The 20839-nt window shown below is 44.6% G+C and overlaps 1 protein-coding gene across 1 annotated transcript in view; it reads left to right on the forward strand.

Annotated features, from left to right (window-relative positions):
• Positions 1-20839, forward strand: part of MYOM3 (myomesin 3) — a 58379-nt gene that overhangs the window by 1571 nt on the left and 35969 nt on the right. Inside the window, exons 2-11 of the mRNA XM_054011847.1 lie at positions 1367-1499; positions 2735-2809; positions 4679-4838; positions 6167-6324; positions 9507-9602; positions 10336-10424; positions 16685-16729; positions 17495-17635; positions 18916-19077; positions 20622-20763. Coding sequence (XP_053867822.1) covers positions 1393-1499; positions 2735-2809; positions 4679-4838; positions 6167-6324; positions 9507-9602; positions 10336-10424; positions 16685-16729; positions 17495-17635; positions 18916-19077; positions 20622-20763 — 1175 coding nt within the window. The 5' untranslated portion in view covers positions 1367-1392. The remainder of the gene's footprint in view (positions 1-1366; positions 1500-2734; positions 2810-4678; positions 4839-6166; positions 6325-9506; positions 9603-10335; positions 10425-16684; positions 16730-17494; positions 17636-18915; positions 19078-20621; positions 20764-20839) is intronic.

Consider the following 20839-nt stretch of genomic DNA (forward strand, 5'->3'; position numbering starts at 1 on the left):
AGATCTTCTGTAATCATCTTCAGGGAAATAGGGGGACTAAATGAGCTCCCAGGCTTTGCCCAACAGAATAAAGGGAGAGTTATCTTTGGACTCCTAGCAACACAAATGTGTCTCTTCCATATAGCTGGTTTGTGCACCAGCATTGCAGTAACAGATCTCATGGTATATCTCGCCCCATAGGAGGGATTACCAGAGAGATCAAGGCTACAAAACAACAGTGCTGGTTCAGGATGGATTTGGAGAAGGCGAGGTGGCCAGGTTTTACTTTCTTCTCTTCTACCATTCCATACTCACCTGTCTTTCCTCCCCACTCCTTCTAGCCTCCTGCTGTTTAAAAAGCCTCCTGAAACTAGCTGTGAGGAGTTTACAATGCCATGACCTTTTCCTGAGATGGCCCTAGCAGGAGCACCAACCCTTCTCAGCCTCAGTGTAAAAGGGTGACACCACTTGGCCAATCAGATGGCCTGACTGGTGTCTCAACATTCCGGTCATCTTACATCACTCGCCACCTGACTGTGAGTCTCAGAGAACAGTTAATGAATATGAAAAGGGTTTTTTAAATTAAGATAAAAGCACATTTTAAGGTGCCCTCGGATTTAAAAAGATTTCGGTTTAGTCCATATGGATTCCAGTCCAAAACTCTGCTGACTTTCTAACATTGACCTCAATGTTTTAAGATTGTCTACCAAACCTATTTTCGTTTAATTTAACCTACCTCATCTACCCTATCTGGCTCATCTAGGTTTTATACCAGGCTCCTCCTTGTAGTGTCTGAATGGTATTTTGGAGCTTGATCCCATGCCCATGGAAGCCAATGGAAAGACTCCCCCTGATTTAATTGGGCCTTAGTGAACAATCAACGTAGTGACAGGATTTTAGCTATTTATTGTTCTTCTCCTGACTCCAATTACTTTTAAAGGCTCTTGAGGGACCCTCTGCTCTTTGATTTTCATTTTTCACCAAGAACTGATTTAACTGATGTGGAACCAAAATTGTTCATAGATGTTAAGATCAGAAAAGGCTGTTTTGATCCCTTGCATAACACAGGCCAGAGACTCACTCAGTAACTTCTGCATCAAGCCCAGCACTTCTGTTTGAGCTAGAGAATATCTTTTAGAAATATTTTTTTCACTGCTTTGTTTTTAAGGCAGATGCTGGGCCCCAGTTTTTAAAATGGGAATCCCTCATTTACAAGCAAATGGATGCTTAGGAACCGAAAATAAGTAGCTGTCTTAAAGATCTGAGACTGGTGTCATTGAGGTCAACAGGTGCTTATTTGTATGTGCAAATGAAGGGTTATCCTGGACTGTCAGAGATTGCCCATTTGGAAGGAGGGCTCAAGGTGTATTTGACTCTGTTTTGGCAGGTAAGATCCCTCTGTGAGCACTCAGCATGGAAACTCGGACTCTGTTTCACCGCAGCGAGGAGGAGCAAAAGGAAGAGAGACAATGCAGCTTGCAAATGACCTCTACCACAAGAAAGGCAAAGTTCAGATCCAGGTGAGTCAAGGGGCTAGTGATGAGTCAAAGAGTTTATGATGAAGTGAGTCAGGTCCAAGTGAATCAACCAGGCCTAGGCAAGTCAGGGGACTAGTGGTGAGTCAAAGAGTTATCAATAAGTGAAATAAGGAGGATGTCTTGTTTACTTATTCATACAACACATCCAGCTACATTCTGTGTTGCCTAACCTGACCTGTGGTTTCACATAAGCAACTGATTCTTTATTGCCTGCCCTAAAGTGCTGTGTGTACCAATCTATGAACACTGCATCCCAACCCATCGAAGAGTGGTAGATGAAGTAAGTAAGTAGATGAATCTCTATGGGAAGAATAGCTGATGTTAAGAGCAACCCTACAATAACAAGTCCATCTGTTGGTCCCAGATCTCGTCAACCATCCCTATAATTATAAGCCATGTGTGGACAACGGCCCAAAGAGGCAACTCTACAATAATAAACTCGTGTGTGCAGCCCAGCCCTCAGTAGTGGCTCTATAATATGAAATTAGTGTCTGCACAGCCTCACCCATGTGCAAGAGCCGACAATAATATGCCTTTGCGCCTACAATAAGGGAAAAGGCCATAAAGGCCCAGATTTCAGTTTTAAATGTCCAAGGAGAAACTATAAGGGAAATGATTGCAAATACCTTTGTTGGCCTTTCTTTTTGAGGCTATTGAAATAGATCTTCAGTGTTCAAATTATAGCTCAATATACTCACTCTAGAGCATGGTCTTCCACTCTCTTGTTCTTTGAGTTTGGTGGAATGGGAGCCCAGATTCTCAAAGGTATTAAAGTGCCCAATTCCCCTTGAAATGAGTGGGAGCTAGGGGCCTAAACACCTATGAGTAGCTGGGCCCAGGGCCCTTTCTCTTTTCATTCACTGCTGTAAATCCAGCCCAGATTGGACATGGCTGAAAGTGATTTCCATAAAATGACTATGGTTGGATGGTCTAATGGGGCAAACAAAGTAGACTGGGGTAACATTTCCAAAAGTGTCTAAGTGACTTAGGTGCCTAGGAGCCTAATTCTCATTGACTTCCAATGAGGCTTCTAAGACCCAGATCCTCAAAGGTATTTAGGCACCTAAGTCACTTTCAAAAATGGGACTTAGTTTCCTAAGTCAGGCACTTTTGGAAATGTGACCCTGGCTGCTGGACACTTATAGTTCCAGGGATCATTTTCTTTATGAGTTTATTCAACATGATCTGAATTCTTTTTCTCTGTCTGCCACCTGAAGTGAGGAAGAAGAGACTTTCACCGTTTCAGAATTATCCATAGCAGCTGCCCTCGCCTTGACCTCAGAAATATCATGGTAGGTCTGACATGAATATTGCTACTATGGTTGTATAGAGTGGGCTAGATTTAGACCACATGTACCTAGAAGATGCACAGATTTACAATAATTCTTAATTTGAACCAATAATAGACCTTGTAATGTTACTACCATAGATTTACCCAGGCAAGGCAATTTGTGTATATGGTATAGTATCTTGTAGTTAGAGAAAGAGCCTGGGAGCAATGCTATTTGGTTCTATCCCCAGCTCTGTAAGTGACTGCATGACCTCAGACAACTTCCCTTCACTTCTCCCTGCCTCTGTTTCCCATCCCGAAACTGATGATAACAATCCTCCTCTGTCTCCCAGGGGAGATGTGAGGTCTAATTAATCAATGCATGCATGCAAAAGCATTTGGAGATCCTTGTTGGGACGTGCAGAGTGCTATGAGATGGACCCTTAGAGTCAAGGGATGCATCGTGCATCTTTCATAATGCCTGGGTGAATTTTTAAGAGACCTGCAGCCCATTCCTTCTCTCAGTGAGATTAATGGCAAAACTCTCAGTGACTTCCACTGGGTGCAGGACCTCGCCTCAGGTTCCTAAATTCTCGTGCATTCATGTTTCTCTATACACCCCATTCATTTTTCCATCCTGGCAAGTAAAAATAAGTTTGAGAAAGGCTCTTTATCTCCAAAGCTCTCACTGGAAAGGAAACACTATGGGACAAATCCTAGCAACATACCAGAAAGTCAGAAGAGCAAGGGCTGCAGGACGGAGCCAGAGCAGCTGCTTGGTCTACTTGACTCAAGACCAGAATTCAACTTGTTTTCTATGTAGCCTTAGGGAAGTTACTCAGCTGCTTTGTGCCTCAGTTTCCACATTCTATAATAGGGTTAATAGTTACTAGTCACCCAAGAGGTGGCGAGGGTTAATCAGCAGATGTTTGCAAAGGGTTCTGAAGATGTGAAGCATCAGTATATACACTGCCAGATCCAGCCAGTGGAAGGGAATCTGTGTCATTACTAGGCAAAGTACCATGCAATAGGCAAGCTCAGTGCACCCCCAGGGCACAGCTAGCTGAAAAACACAATTTCTGTCCCGTGTTGCAGCCCAAATCGGGACAAAAGGTCAAAATTTCGGATTTTTTCACAAAACGAAATATTCTGACATGTTTTGTTGCTATAGGGTAAAAATGTTTGGTTTGAACTTTACCATTTCTGCTCAGTCAATATGTCACAATACGAATAGTCCAAATGATAATGTCTAAATTAAATGTTTCAGCCTTCTCGAAACAAAATGTTTCAATAATTGCGCGCTGAAAATTCGACACCATCAGGATGTTCCCATGAAACCTTTTGATTTCATTGAATCAGCATTTTCTGAAGGAAATCTGTTCTGTCGGAACATTCTGGACCCACTTTGCTCCCGGCTGCGGTGCTTGCTGTCTTCAAGCACAAAATGCTCATTGCTAATGGAAATGTGTTGCTGCAGGTGGCAGAATAAATACATATTGGATTTGAGGCTAACTGTGCCCTTACTCCTGAGCCCACTCTGTAGTGCAATTAGCAGCCGCTCCTACTGCTGGCTGCTCCAGGCCAGGACTTAGAGGCGACTGGGCAGCATAGTTAGTCTGGGAAGGAGAGAGCCAGAGAGAACCACAGCTCCAGAGACCACAACAGGGAATTTCTATGGGACACTACACATGACTCCTAACCCTCACCCTCCTAGTGCCATGGTGGCAGCATTGTCTGGTTTCTAGTGTTCACGGTAGCAATATCCCATCTGTGCCCACTGCTGAGTGGGTGCTGGTGTGTCCTTCCTTATAGACCTGCATAGACTTAGCCCGGTGTGTGTGCAATGAAAACCCCCAAAGGACTTCACTTTTATTAACATTGGCTGTTGCAGGGAATCCAAGCTGAGGAGAGAAGCTACCATCATAGAGCTGGAGAAGCGGGGTCAGAAGAGAGTTCGGTTTGGGAATGAAATGGAAAAGCTGGAGAAGGCGGTCATTAGGAACTGCAGGCTCCTGCGCGTGAAGGCTGATCGGAAGGCCTTTCGCAAGAAGGTCAGAGTTGCAAAGGGATTGCAAGAATATCCAGAGTTAGAACAGTTAATGCTAGCAAACATTATGTGGAAGGGATTTTAAACCTCTTGCTTCAGGGTTTAAGCCGATCTATAACTCCTGGAGATCAGGATGAGACCTAGCTTATGTCTACATCACAGCATTTACAGCAGTGCAGCTGCCGTGTTTCTGGTGAAGACGCTAAGCCAGCAGGAGAGAGCTCTCCCGTTGGCTTAATAACTCCTCCCTCCATGAGAGGCAGTAGCTAAGTTAGCGGGAAAAGTTCTCCCTCTGAGATAGCATTGTCTACACCAGTGCTTAGGTCGGTATAACTGCATCGCTCAGAGGTGTGGATTATTCACAGCCCTGAGTGATGTAAGTTATACCGAAGTAATTTGTAGTGTAGACATAACCTGAATGTAGAGACAGATTACCAACATCTGTCGTGAAGGGGCTCCTACACCTTCCTATGAAGCAGCCAGGGCTGGCCACTGTTCGAGACAGGACACTGGGCTAGATGGACCCCGGGTATGATCCAGTCTGGCAACCTCATGGTCCTAAGAGGGGGAATTTCTGGCCATTTTCTTACAAACGATGAGTGATTCAAAATCTACCTCAGAAACTATCTACTTTTTGTTCCACCCAGGTTAAAATATTATAAAGGTAGCTGAGGCCAGCACCATTCAGAGAGCCACCACCTCCATGCCTGGCACTCCAGCAGAGCGAACGCTGTGTGGGTAATGGAGTGAAAAATGTAGCCTTGTATTTCCTTGCCATTTCCACAAGTGATGCTGTCTTTGGAGTTAACAGAGCCCCACTGTTCTCTAACATTAAGGGGCTAAGTAGCTGCCCAAAAGCCAGCTTTGAGGTTTCTCTCCTCCTGCTGTGATTCCCAGTAGAGAGTCAGGGCAAGATCCCCGGCTGCTCCTTTGAAATGAACAGAGTAATGCTGAGTTATTCCAGCTGAGGATCCGGCCCTTAATTCTTTACTCTCACTAAATCCAGCCAGGAGAAAGGCTTTCAGAAGTTGCATGCCCCTTCAAGAAAGTGTCTGTTCTGGGACAGTTTGCTCTCAGCTTGTTAACAGAAGGCATCTGCCACCGGTGTTAGGGTTGGAAACCTTCACCCGCGTGAAGCTATGAAAGTGGTGTGCAGCTCTGTTTTGACAACCACTCCAATCAACTTCAGAGCCAAGACCTCTGCTGGGTGGGAGCAGCCTGCTGTTTTGAAATGGGAGAAGGCTGTTGCCATTACACGTGCCTCTTCTGCAAAAGAACCTGCATCGTTAGAACGTAATCCTGTTGTCCTTGTCCATTCAATCCTTGCCCTAGGCTCTAGAGAAGGCCCGTCGGGAGAAGGAGTACATCGAGCTGCTTTCAAGCCGGCCCCCCTTGATCTGGATCCCACTCAGAGTTCATGCAGTCTGGGAGAGAATGGGGGTGAAGCTTACATGTACCATTCTGGCTTCCCCTCCGCCGCAGGTCACCTGGTGCGTGAGTTGGGAGCAATGATCGGGGCTGACCTTGTGGTTACAAAGCATGTATGCATTTTGAGGGGCAAACAGGAGTGCAGCAGCTGGGTCTTGTTAGAAAGCTCTAAAAAGAGGGGGGAGGGAAGCACAGTGTTCGGAAAATACAGAAAATACTTTCCCTTCTGGGTTGGTGCTTCAAATCTCCTCCCCAATTGGCTGGGAGTTGTTACCGTCTGGTGACTCTGTGAAATGAATGGCTCCCACTGAACAAGATGTCCAGGTCTGAAAACATCAATGCAGTCAGTAGAAACCAGACCTCTGATTGGCAGTCTCGACAGAGAAGCCCAGGATCCAATGGGCCCTGGAGAGAGAGAACGGTTGTGGGTTTTGTCCCAACGAGCTGTCTGAGGCAGGGCTGACTCACACATCGGTGACATGGGGCGTAGAGAACTTGCCCTGTTTCTGTATCAATTCTGTGCATAAGCAGAAGACCAAACCCTCCAGGACTATCAAACTGGCTGCTCTCTCCAGCTCCAGATTCACTCAACAAATTGCAGGGGGAAAATATATTGACAATTCAGTGGAAGTTTTATTCTGGGTAAACTAGACTCCAGACAGACCCGTATTCTTATATTTAGTTCATTCATTGCAAGTACGCCCCACATGTATAGTGGGACTAGTTCAGCTGCCTGGGTTTTTTGCACATACGTTATTAGCCTCCTTTAATTCAGTGGAGAATAGGTTATTGGCTGTAGGATCGGATAGCCTGGAGGCTTGTGAAATTGTTAGAAGCTATAGCCGTGAGCAGAACTATTCCAGGTTATTTTGTTTTATGGCTGGGGATATTGACAGGCCCCACCTAGGGTTGCCAACTTTCCATTTGCACAAAACCGAACACCAGTGCCCTGCCCCGCCCTTTCCCCGAGGCTACGCCCCCACCCACTCCATCCACCTCCCTCCATCACTCGCTCTCCCCCACCCTCGCTAACGTGCTCATTTTTACCGGGCTGGGGCAGGGGGTTGGGGTATGAGGCGGAGTAATGGTGAGGGCTCAAGCTGCGGGTACGGGCTCTGGAGTGGGGCTGGAGATGAGGGGTTTGGGGTGCAGGAGAGGGCTCCGGGCTGGGACAGGGGTGTAGCAGGGGGTGAGGGCTCCAGCTGCGGGTGCCAGCTCTCTCTCTCTCTAACAAGTTTGATAGTGGCCAGGCTACATCCCAAAAGTCTGGGCTCTTTGGCAGAGATTAAACCAGCCCAAAACCTCAGAGATCAATACCCTCAAACTCTGGGAAGTATGAATCTGGATCCAAAACTCTGTGGCTCATGCCCATTAGCAAATATCTTATCCTGGTGGGACAAATTAGTTGTTGACTTAGCCCAGATATATACAGTCCATGTAGCAAAAAAGCTGTGTGATGGTGGCAGAAAATCAGCTGTTCCAGAGTAAGCAATGATAAGAGTCATGTTTCTTCCAAGCAGAGGTGGTGTTGCTGTATAGACATGAAAACAGACGTGCTTCTGTTGCCTCTGATCAGGGATTATTTATTTATTTACCCATCTGTAGCAAAGGATGACACAGGCCATTTCAAGAAGCTCCTGGTATGTTCAAGTTTAAGAGCTGTTGTTTCTAATCTTCCCTCCTGTCAGGACATCATCCTTGCTTTTATTTTGACATCGTCACAGAATCAGAGGGGTGGGGGGGGGGTTGGTAGAGGGGCGAGAACGGGAAAATTCTGCAAATAGGCTGCTACTCAAAGGAGACGGCGTTTTTAGTTTACATCATAGTCTTCCCATAAACTGTAGCAAATCCTTGTATCCAATGCAGAGTGTAGGACTGAGGGCTCCAGAGATGCCTAAATGAGGCAATGTTATTTTATTATTTATTTGTATTGTTGTAGCACCTAGGAGCCCCAGTGTGCTGGTGTACAAGTACAGAACAAGTCCCTGCCCCAAAGAGCTTACAATGCACATCTACAGCTACTAGTTACACAAATAGGCAAACTAAACTAGAAGAAATGTACACTGGTGGAACGGACTCTGAAGCTGACATGCCTCAATTCCTCTAGCCCGTTAAAAGTTTCAAGGAGGTTTATGAACAGGCTTTAAATTTGCTATTCAAGACTGTTCTATACAAACTTTTTCAGGATGTGACCTCTTTGATTCACTCCCTCCAGAGTTATCTCAGCTGTCAGAGCAGTGTAGCCTATGTACCAATAAAGAACTTAGCTTTGGAGAGTGGCCATTGTGCTAAAGCCCCCATCTCCAGCTTGTGCTCATGAATCTTGGTCATTGGCCAGCATCTTAGAGCCGACAAGACTATTTTTCCAATGCACTAGACAGGTGCAGAGACATTGGACACGCACCATCAGGGCTGGACTAACCGTTAGGATACCATACGTGCCTTGGGATTAAACTGCCCTGACCCCTAAAATTTGAGAAATATGAAGTGACTCTTTTCTGTTTACTGAGCTTTGCTTAGTTACAAACTCAAAGGATGGAAAATGTCGTCAAGATCTCTTGGGATTGTCTGTGGAACTTACTGTTAACAACAGCCGGGCAGAAACAACAAGGAGGCCACGAATAACATTTCACACATTGTGCACCAAGGTTCTCGCTCAGTATGATGGTCAAATTGACTGTCCTCAAATGAAAATGCTTGAAATAGTCAAACGTTAATTTCAAATGACTTTACTAGGGGAAAATCTCCTCCTCTGTCAAAGTTTCAGATGGGCTTTGGGGGCAGATTAACTTCCCCCACTCTGGTTCTTTTGCACCTTTCCAGCAGGGCAAAGAGAGCCAGATGTCCACAGTAGTCAGAGCCAAAAAAGCCAGCTCTTATACCTCCCTCCCTGCAACCCTCAGAGCAGGGGGGGTATATATGAGGTAGGAAGTGGCAGGCAGGAGGAGTGGTTGGAGAGTGATGCACTCTGGCATTCACAGCTGGCATATGGTCCCTGGGCAACCATAGCCAGGTGGAACAAGGTAGAGCAGCCCCAAGACTGCTCTAACTTGTGCTGGGGCAGAGAACAAGGGAGCAGTGACCAGCTGTCCACTCCCCTGTTCTTCTGTGTTCCATGGAAGAATCTGCCTCTATGTGTGGCTGGTGGTGTTACTTTGAAAACAAGCTGTTAAATATACCCATTAATTCTCGTCTAGACTAGAACATCCCTCTTGAACAGTGTGTCACTTTTATATTCAACTAGGTATAAAAATGGAGTCCGTATTGATCCCCGACTGGCTCCAGCAGGGAAATACAGGATCCAGAACAAGTTTGGCATGCTCACACTAGACATCAATAGGTAATGTACAGACCTTCTGCTTAGCTCCTTCTTCATTGGCAGCAAGGCCTGGTCTGCTGAGATTCCCAGGCCAGTTCTGCAGAACAAAGAGGGCTGGAGGAGGACTGGAAATGCACTGGGAGTCTGATTCTCTACTGCCTTGCTCTAGGAGCTTACCTGGATTGAATCTCTGCCCATTGTGAGGTTGACCCAACACTTCTAATAGCTCACTGGGCTTTAAATATTATTTTATTTTGTTTGAACCTGTATAAATGGAGGTAGATGCAAAATCTCTATGATCTATTGCAGATCCTCATTACTCTACTTTGTTCCCTACACTAGATTAGGGATACCTCATCATTTTGGCATTAAGTGTGCTTAGGGCACCGTACAAATCTGGATGGACTGATACCTTTCTACAGAAAGAAAAAGCCTGCAAGATATATGTGTAATATATATTAGGCCAGATCTTCAGTGGAATTAATGTGATGCATAGGCCCTTATGCTGAGAATCGCACCTTATGTGCATAATTCCTTGTATAGCAAAAGAACAATATATTTGACTTCAATAATGCCCCACTCCTGCACCCCCAAAAAATCTTGGCGAAAAACAAGTCTTCTCTTTTAATTCTGGGCTTAACGAATTAACCCATTCTGGGCTTAACCCATATTGACATGCACCACTCAGAGTTAACCCTCGAGCAGGAGCATCAAAGACTGAAACTTAAAAGGAAAAACCAACCATTTCTTCCAGATGCTCCTTGGAAGACTCTGCTGAATACAGTGTCGAAGTTAAAAATCCCTATGGTGAGGCCTATTCATTTGCTACGGTGCTTGTCCAGAGTAAGTTGAGAATTCCGTTTCCCTTTAAACATTTTTTTATGGATTTTTCTATTTATTTTCATTAAAAGAAATTACTGTATTAACCACATACACATGAACAAGGGGTATGCAGTGGGTTGTCTAGCTAAGCCTTAGTGATGGGGAGGGGAGGTAGGAGGGGAGAACAATTGGATTTAAAATATATATTTAAAAAGCATCAATCAATATGTTTTTCCATGGTAAACTGTCCATAAAGCAATTTCAATTGTCATTACGAAGACAAATAGCCAACCCGTCAGAAAGGTTGTTGGTAAACTAACCACAAATCTAAGAAAGAAAATTCATATCGGATTAACTTTTCCTATTCACAAAATTTTAGGCCCAGAGCCTCAAAGATATTTAGGTCTCCTACCTTCCACTGAAATCAAAATACCTTTGAGGTTCTGAACCTTAGCTCATAATCATTTGAATTTCCTCTAACCTATCCCTGCCTAGTCTAAGTCATAACATGTCCAAAGCAGAGTTGCTAGCAGCTTATTTCCATACACACTTTTTCTTTATTATAACACTCTACCTACAGATTGTTTTTCTTCATGGTTTTATTTTCTCTCTTATTCAAAGCAGGGAGTGAGATCACTTTGGTTAGAGGCATGGAACTTTATCTAGTGCAGTTTCATGCAAATGGTCTGGTCAGCTTGTATGATCTAACAGCAATAGCCCTTCCCTGAAAGAGCTCTTCTCCTAGTGTTTGCTGTTGTCAGGAGTTGAGTTAAAAAGAGTGTGTTCTGTTTAAACAAACAGAAATCAAAACGGCTGGGCTCAAGTTACAATGAAACCCAGTATTTATAACCCAGGGATCTAGCTTAGCCTAGGTCTGACTGTCACCATTCTTTCCTCCTTTGCCTCTGCAATAGCCTTCGGGTGGAAGCCCAGCGTTCCTGCCTGTTCTCAGTTAGAGTCCCATTCTCATCCCCCAGCCCTTTAGACTACTGCTGTCAGTCTGGGCCTTTTTGTAGGGACTTTTTGTTGGCCAGATCCAGCCTAGGGCCACTGCCACGCTTTTCTGGGTGCCCATGTTTAATTTGCTGAAATGCTGTTTTGTAGCAGCTTAGTGCAATACCCTGGAGATTACAACAGAGAATCGGTGCTTCCTACACCAGCGGTCGCTATGCAACTGGCTTTCCAGTCAGGCCACTGGACTCAGGCCGAATCTCTCCCTCACACCCTTACGGTCAGAGCCTGTCAGGCCCTTTCCCTCAGGGTCTGCCCAGATACACCTCAAAAATGGCTACTCTGCCTCAGTCCCTTGTGGCCCCTCTGGACTCAGCCAAAATCTTTCAGACCCTTTCTGGACACAGCCCAGAACTGTCTTCCCTCTTCGCCCTGCAGTGGACTAACACTGATGCGGTGAAGGTGTGCTGTGTCTGGACGCTGACCCCTTCTGCCGTGATACTACCTGTAGTTCGAAGTGCAGCAGGTCTGGAGAGGATCTATTTGTTTTTTCTGAATGTCAGTTTCAGAGCACTGTGTTTCCCAGAAGATCTCTCTCCGGGCAGAGCTCCACAGATCACACTGTTCTCATGGCAGAGTGTAACCCGACAGGAGAGCGTTCAGGGCTCTCCTCTCTGTATCTGTTGTGATCCCAAGATAAGCTGAATGGACCCTTTTTATGAATTCCTTTATAGCAAGACAAATATATAGCAAGATTCTGCCCAAGCTAAAGCCAGACGTATGGGGAAACAACTGGAAATAAAGTGCTGGTACTTACAAAGGGAAATTATGCCAAGCTCTAGGGAATATGCAATGGCATCTCATGGGGTCATTGTTTAGACCTTGACATTTCTAATCTATATATAAAACAATCCTGTCATAAAAACCTGGACTGGAATAGACCTACAGAACTATAGACAGCTAAACATGCTCAGTGAGACTGACATGGGCAATAGAATAACTGAGATGGGAAGCGATACCATTCTGGAATAGGAGGTGAACTGACTGCTTCAAAGGTCTTATTGGTATGAGAGAGATGAGCTTCTGTGGCAATGTGAGATACAAAAGCCAGTTTGGTCGATTACTCAGACAGCTGGATCTTTTAAAAGTATATATGATTCATTTATTGTTAGTGCTTCAAAAAATTCTCTGCTCCACACTGGGCCATGTTATCACCATTCCTTTTCTTTGTACGTTGTGCATTGATAAAATCTGGATCTCCTTTGTAGACTCAGCTTTCACAAGAGCAGAATGTGCCCAGAGAATTTTAAGGGTCATGTTTTGTTTATGCTATCTTTAAAATCCGTTGTTAAATAGTGCCCTACGTGAGTCAGAATTCAGCACGCACGCACATACATACATGCACGTACACACTCCAGTTGGGGATAGATATTCACTTATAATTAGAACTGGGCAAAATTGTATGCAGAAAGCTTGGGGGGGGGCAAAAAAAGCAGATATGGCAACACCAAAATGTTTTGCAAATTTGTGTCAATTTCACCAAATTGATTTGGTGATAAAACCCCCTAAAATAATCCAAACATTTCCATATTTTGGTGCAAAATTACTTTTTGTTTCACGATTTCCTTGATTTTTATTCAAACCAACAAAAACTTTTTTAAAATGCTTGGAACTGAAATGAAACATTTTGTTCAACGTGAAATGAATTTTTTTCGACTTTTTGATTTGCAGAAAAATTTGATAAATATTGTAGATCCAAAACTATTTTTATTTTAATTACCAGCAAACTGAAAAATTTGTTATTCACCCAACTCTACTTATAACAACAATGGCAGCCCCTAGTTTGCATGGCTGACCAGCCTGGATAATTCTTATCCTAATGCAGGAAGTATATAAAAAGCTCTGGGGTGTACAACTATTCTATACTTTTAGGTTCTTATAGCAGGCTCATCCCTGTAGTAACTAAGTCCCTTCCATTAAGCAATGTGGCTACCATCTGTCACAAGTTGTTTATTCTCTCATCCCCTCCCCGGGGGTCAAAATCAAACTGAGATGCAAATCAAAAGCACACGTAACAGCACGATTTTCTGCCAAGAACTCTTGTACGTTGCACCATCCAAACAGAGCAAAGGTGAACTCCCAAAAGCTAAGCAATGGAACCACATGTGCTTCAGTGTGCACTGTCTATTGGATGGTGGCATTTATTTGCAGCTAAGAAAGCAATAAAGAACAATTTATTGGACAGTCCAGGCAGGAAACGTGTGAGTGAAAGTTAGGCTGTCATGGTGAAGGAATTCCACACTGCAGTATTTATATGACCTATTGTGTTAGCCTGGTTTTCAGAGGTGGTGAGAGTAGCCACAGATCCCACTGACTTTAGTGTGTCTATGCCTTGGAAAATCAGGCCATATATCTCTAAAAATCAGGAGCTTAAAACTATGAGTAGATCCTGGGAAAAGACAGCAGAAACAAGATCCTTCCGTGAGTGATTGGATACATTCCAACTGGCTTGATTTACCACCCTGAATTGGCTATAAATTCTGCAAGGGGAATGAAACTGGGTGCTGATAGATGAAGTGACATGAAAACAAGCAGCATACAGCACTGGAAAATACACTTACCACTGCTTCCAAAGGAGAGAAGCAGAAGTAGGGTGGTCTGAATAACATGCATGAGAAAGGTCACAAAGTACCCCCCACTCTCATTCCCCCTCCCAGTCACTCTTTTCAAACCCGGCTTGTGGAAACAGAACAGGTGTGACAACAGAACAAGGCAAATGATTCTTGTTATGTTCACGGCATACAAACAGAAAAAATTAGATAAAAACATAAAATGCTCTTTCTAAAAGGTTGCAATTTAACACAACTTTATTTCTTAAAATCCATAATACTAATGCGCAAGAACCAAAAACAAGCAGAGAGAAAGAAGGCTGCTCCAGAGATTGAGGCACAACTCATCCCACCTTCCTCTAGGCTGGTTCTTTGCAGACTGACTGCTGAAAAACTCAGATTGCACACTTCCCTACAGAGCCCCTGAACCTGCAAGCAGGACCAGGGAAACCCATGAGAATTAAAGTGATAGCTTATAATTGTAACACAATTTTCAATACATCAAAATTCTATCACTCTTTCCATTCCATTAGTATCTCAAGAGGATGTTAAACAACCGTCAGAAAATGTGGAGAAGGTTCAGAGAAGAGTCATGAGAATAATTAAAGGATTAGAAAACCTGCCTTGTAGTGATAGATTGAAGGAGCTCAATCTATTTAACTTAACAAAGAGAAGGTTCAGGGGTGACTTGATCACAGTCTATAAGTACCTACTTGGGGAACAAGTATTTAATAATGGGCTCTTCAGTCTAGCAGAGAAAGATATAGCACAATCCAATGGCTGGAAGTTGAAGCTAGACAAATTCAGATTGGAAATAAGGTGTAAACTTTGAACAGTGAGGGTAATTAACTATTGGAACAATTTACCAAGGGTTGTGGGGGATTCTCTGTCACTGACCATTTTTAAATCAGGATTGGATGTTTTTCTAAAAGATCTGTGCTAGGAATTATTTTGGAGGAGTTCTGTGGCCTGTGTTATACAGGAGGTCAGACTAGCTGATCACAATGGTCTCTTCTGTCCTTGGAATCTATGAATCTGTTATAGAAAACCTCCTTGGATGAGACAGCTGTCCTAGCACCACTTAGTACCAGATCAAATTCTCCTTTATGAAGTCTCTGGTCGGAGCAGAACTCTGTGCTATTGGCACTTCCAAATATTGCTTCTTACATTTGCTTTTGGCAGGCCTGCGTTGTTCCTTCTCCCCTGACTCTGCCTGATGCCATCCTGGTAACATGCCCCTTCCTTTTGCTATTTGTGTTTAACAGTCTGAAAACAGAATCCAGAGCAAAGCCATAGGGCTTGGCCTGGAAGCTCTCCATGTCCCACTAAACAGGCCATTGGCAGTCGTTTTCTTGGCCCCTGCATTGTCTGACATGCTTTTGATGTCTTAGGCGGTCCCAAGCTAAACGGCTTTCTAGATTAGTGGGTTGCCCTGCCTATCAATGATATTTTGGGGTCCTTTGTTATCCTTGATGAACCCAGCATGTCCCTTTGATGTTCTCCATGATTCCCCTCTCTAGTCATTGCCACTCATTTACCATCTTCTGCCTATGACTGTATAATGCTATCACATGGCTTCATTCATTTAGGGCCATCCTTTCTACCTGGCCAGCAGGTATGCTGTTAAAGTAATGCTTTCCCTTCCCCATTCCTCATGCCATGCACAAAGCATGCCACCTTCATGATCCATTGTGGCCTGGGACAGATGGAAGCAACAAGTGAGAGGCTACTTCTGAATGTGGGATCTCCCCACAGCAGTGCAAAGTTTTGTCTGCCTTCCCTTTCACCACAGCAACAGAAAATCACTTCTGAAAAGATATCAGAATTTCCTAGTCTGAAATTCCTAATTTCCATCCATTTTAATTGCCATGTACTGGCTACTGATAAAGAATGAATGTGATCAATTCTTATGTACATTTATTTAGGATGAGAGATCTAAGAAATGCCACCATTTGCATCTTGGTTTGGAATTCTTCGATTCCTTCAGCTGCGTGATTACGTTGCATTAAGCTCAAAGCCACTAGACTTTGTTCTGTGATCCCAGCAGTTTGCAAGGTTTGGCTAGGATCGTTGTTTTCATGGGAGAGACCTCCAAGAAACACGTAGGTGCCGCAACAAGTGCTGCTGGTGATTCAGTGTATGATACTTTTCCCTCTGAGCCAGTAGTGAGCCCATGTCTTGGAATGTTCTGTACTTCTGGACATGCTGTCCTTGGGATGAGTCACAAATCAGAGGTCCAGGCCATATGTGGTCATTAAAGATCCCATATCGTTTTCTGCAGCTTAACCTCGGTGTCCAGGCCATATTCCAGCATCAATAACTAGTATGTTCGGCTGTCCTAAATTTCCCCAGCACTTTCAACAGAATATTCTTCTTCCCTTCCATTCCTGTGTTGTTGTGTAGTGTTGCCATGTGGTGTTGAGTAGATGCCAGGCTCTGCCCCAGGGGTGGCTGCATTTCAGTTATGGGTGAAGTGATCCTTATCAGTTTGTTAAGCTAGTAAAAGGCTCTGCACTGGAAAGTGTTCCTACTTGGAGAAGTCACCACCCAGGTGTGTTTTGAAGGCTAATATTTAATGTTTGTAGTGGACCGTACTTTGAAGAAGTGATACAATACATAAGAGTTAAGTATCGTTGCATATTATTAAGAGGAAGATAAATATTAAAACATACATTTGTTAAATGTGTTTATTCCTCCCATCCTCTCCACCTTCTTTTACAGAATATTATGGGAAGGAGTCAGGATTCGATTCAGAAATATACAAAAGTGAGTAAATTATTGTTGCTGAGTTTTTATGTATGGGCTGAGGCCCCCTGGCACAGGGTCAGACAAGGTGTACCTCTTCCCAGTAGCCTGATGTTTATGAAAAGCACCACACACACCTTTGGCACTAGATGAATGACCACAATAATGACACTAACTGAGGAGGCTCCTGTTTCTATTGTGACTAGGGCTGTGATTTTGTCATGGAAACTTTTAGTAAATTTCACAGCAGAGGTGTGGGGAAAAACTGATAAAACTCTGGTGTCCCTAGCCTCTTGTTTGTCAGAAGTCGGAAATGGGCAACAAGGGATGGATCCCTTGATGATTACCTGTTCTGTTCATTCCCTGTGAAGCACATTGCATTGGTCGCTGTCAGAAGACAGGATACTGGGCTAGAAGGACCTTTGATCTGACTCAGTATGGCCATTCTTATGTTCTGAGAGCAGGATGGGGATTGCAGAACGAGCCAGCCCTGCACTCACCCCACAATGGCAGCTCCTGTTCCACAGGGCTTGGACCGGCTCCCCATGCTGGGCTTTGCGACCGGCACATGGGGTCGCGGCGCCACTCAGGTTTGGTTCCTCCATCTCAGGAGATGGAGGGGCAGAAGGACCAAATCTGAGTGGCGCTGCAAACCTGGGCGCTAGGTTACAACACCACTCCGTTTGGGGGCCTTGACACAAATTCACGATTTCAGTGACCATCTTGACCGCCGTGACAAAACTGTAGCCTTAATCATGGCTGCATGGTTTTGCTCTTGTTTCACAGGATCACTCATTGGCCAGGAGGCAGATTTTGCCTTTTCACTGAAGCCCCTATTCTCCAGAGAGAAGGAACCTTTCACCCTTTCCTGCTTCTTTTCTTCTGATCTACTTCAACACCAACGAGATATCACCTGGTTCAGAGACGGTGTGTATTTGTATCCACATAGCTTTCTTTGATACAACTGCTTTCCCCCTATAAGCTCTGGTCTAGTGCTTGCAGAAGAGAACTGGATGCCAGGATTCCTGGGTTCTGTTCCCAGTTCTGCCCCAGTTCTGGCACGTCCCTTAACTTGGGCCTCCATTTCTTCATCCGTAAAACAAGGATAAGAATACAGACCTGCTTCGTGGGGTGACATGAGCCTTAATTAATTCATGTTTATAAAGAGTTGTTAGGAACCTTGGTTCTACACAGTGGAAGTGCAAAGTGTTGCTATTATACTCCTGTAAAGTCGGAGGAGACACTGGCAAATGAAGTAAAATGTAGCCCTCCCAGACAGCCCATAGGAGGGTAAGTTACAAACAGAGCTGCAAAATCAAGGACACTGGTCTTTGCCAGGATGCTAATTGCCTCTGTGCCTTTAAGCTGTGGGAGGCTGCACCTGTCCCAGGAGCAACACAGTAAGACTGCCTTTGTTTTACAAGTAGCCCTGTGAGAATCAGCTGTGCAAGCAGCAGACTGTGTTGTTTTCTAAAGATGGGCCTGATGCACAGAGTTCAGATCCATATCTGAACTCTCCCAAGACTTGGGGATAGAAGCAAAATACGCTGGCTAGGTGTAGATTTGTGCACGGGTTCTAATCCTGGCTCTGCCACTGGCCTGCTGGGTGACCTTGGGCAAGTCATTTCCCCGCTCGGTGCCTCAGTTTCCCTATCTGTAAAATGAGGGTACCGAGCTGGTTTGTATGCTAGTGGGAGATCTGCTCATGAAAAGCAGTAGGTACTGTTACTGTGTGTCATGGCTCCTTGTGGCCCTCAGGACAAATGCCTGCTATTTACCGAGAGTGAACAGAGTTACTCCTCTAGCTCAGGGTCCTCCACACTGCGTAGAAGTGAGTTCCAAACCTCCTGTGTTGGCGTACAGCAAGAGCAAAGGATAACAGATAGAAGGATGTGGCCAGAGTGTGACTGCGTCTCAGAAGGCAGGGGGTTGAGCTTGTTCCCATCTGGCTAATGAGCTTAGCCTGTAATGCCTCAGATCTGCTAGTAGGCAGAAGTAACTTGGGCTCAGCAACTCAAAGGTATTCATGCACCCAACTCCCATTGAAATGAAATCTCTTTGAGGATCTGGGCCTTGCTAGCTGTGAGCAACATTGTGTTAGTGTAGGCCCAGGGTCCCCTGCAGTGCCCGTCCTGCTCAGCATTTTACACCATGTACAAGTGCTGCATGCCCCTCTGAGTTTCCACTGAGTTTTCATTTCCCTGCAGGCGAGTTTCTGAAGGATTCGGATCGCCATCAAATAAAGTGTCTGGATCGCGAGGCTTCTTTGACCGTGTTGTGTGCTTACAAAGAAGATGAGGGATTCTATACTGTCCGTGTCCCTACACTGGACGGGTACAACGAGCAGAGTGCTTATGTGTTTGTTAGAGGTACCTACAGGTTTCTATCCTTTCAAAGCAAAAGCCCTTTTCTGATCCACTGGGGTCGGAAAATTCACAGCCTCATTCACAATGAAAGGCCTTCCCACACTGCCCCCAACTTGAACCCAGGGGTGACATTTTCAAAAGTGCCTGCGTCCCATTTGCAATAGTGACTTAGACACTTGGGATTTTAGGCCCAAATCCTGTTGACTTCCCATTGTGTTTCCTCTGTAGTAATCTGCACTGAACTGAGCATAAAATGGCTGCCTGCCTCTGTGGATAGCAGGGTCCTTAGTGCAGAAAATGGAAAACAAAGCCTACCTGTTCACCACACACAACACCCTTCCCCCTGTAATTATCAGATGTGGCCTAGGCAGTACTGGAGGTAGAGAATAGATTTCATTTGCTTTTGGAGGGGCAAATCCTGCCCCCTTCTCCACAGCAATGTGGGGTACAAGAAACACTGCAACCAAAGTAGCATAGGACTTGGGGAGCTGTTGCAGGGGGTCTGCATACCATGGAGCTCAGCTCTGCAGCTCCCCTATGCAGTGGGATTTGGGGGCAGGTTTGGGGTGGGTGAGGGGAAAGCAGAGATGACACCAATGCTATGTAAACGCTCTTGCCAGTGATCCCCACAAGGGATGCAGAAGCAGCATGATGTGGCTACATTACCCCGTTGGGCAGAGAATTTCTTCCCTCAGAGAAATGCTCTGTGCCACACGTCTCAGATTTGATGTGGGGAATCCAGTTTAGCCCTTAATGGCCAAACAGAGAATTGACGGTGGGCTTTCAGTAACAAGTTACTGAACAGCCATTTACTGAGATTTACAAGACAAGGTCAGGGTTGCTGGACAGTGTCCAGTTCTAACTGCAGAACCTGTTTGCTCTATTAGCATGACAAATGTTTTTCACTCTGATCAGATGCTGGATTATTTTTTTTATATACTGAGTAGGTCAGTTCTTGTTCTTCTCAAGATCTTAAAAAAAATTGACCTTGTTATTAATCTGAAAAGAAATTACTCTTAATATGAATGATTCAGAATTGAATTTGCTAATATTTTCCACTCGTACATTTATTAGGGTCACAGTATAATATAGGAAGCTCCTCCATTGTTGTATTCTGGAGTTATGTCTTCCTTTTAGAGCTCAATACATTTATCTACAGTTTTACAATGTGGATTTTTTCCTGACCATGCAGATCAGACTGCTTTCCCTACATGCCCAAAGACAACAATGAAACAAGAAAGAATATAGATTAGATTATAAACTCTTTGGGGCAAGGACCATCTTTTTGTTCTGCATTCGTACAGCACTTAGCACCATGGGGCCCTAAGCACTACTGCAATACAAATGAATAAGAAGAGGAAAGAACAGGATGAATATCTCCATGAGAGAGAGCGCAGAGTGTGGGTATCTCCTCTGTTGCAGACTGCAGCAAGCTGAACACAAAATGGCAGCCTCTCTCTGTAGACAACAGAGTGTTTGGAGACTGAAAGATTCAGAACACAGGCGTGAAAAAACAGTTTAACAGACAATGCTCTATATTCCTTTAGATGCTGCAGCAGCAACAGCCGGTGCACCTGGATCCCCCCTCAACGTGAAATGCCACGATGTAAATAAAGATTGCCTGCTCCTTTCCTGGGTAGCACCCAGCGATAGTGGAGGAAGTCCAATCTTCGGTTATTTTATTGAAAGGTCTGTATGATTATGTTATTGTAGTAAAGTGGTCATTTTACCAGGGATACCCAGAGTATTATGGGATGGCACTATG

The sequence above is a fragment of the Malaclemys terrapin genome, chromosome 22, assembly GCF_027887155.1.
Source record: "Malaclemys terrapin pileata isolate rMalTer1 chromosome 22, rMalTer1.hap1, whole genome shotgun sequence".
NCBI classification, from domain to species: Eukaryota; Metazoa; Chordata; order Testudines; family Emydidae; genus Malaclemys; species Malaclemys terrapin.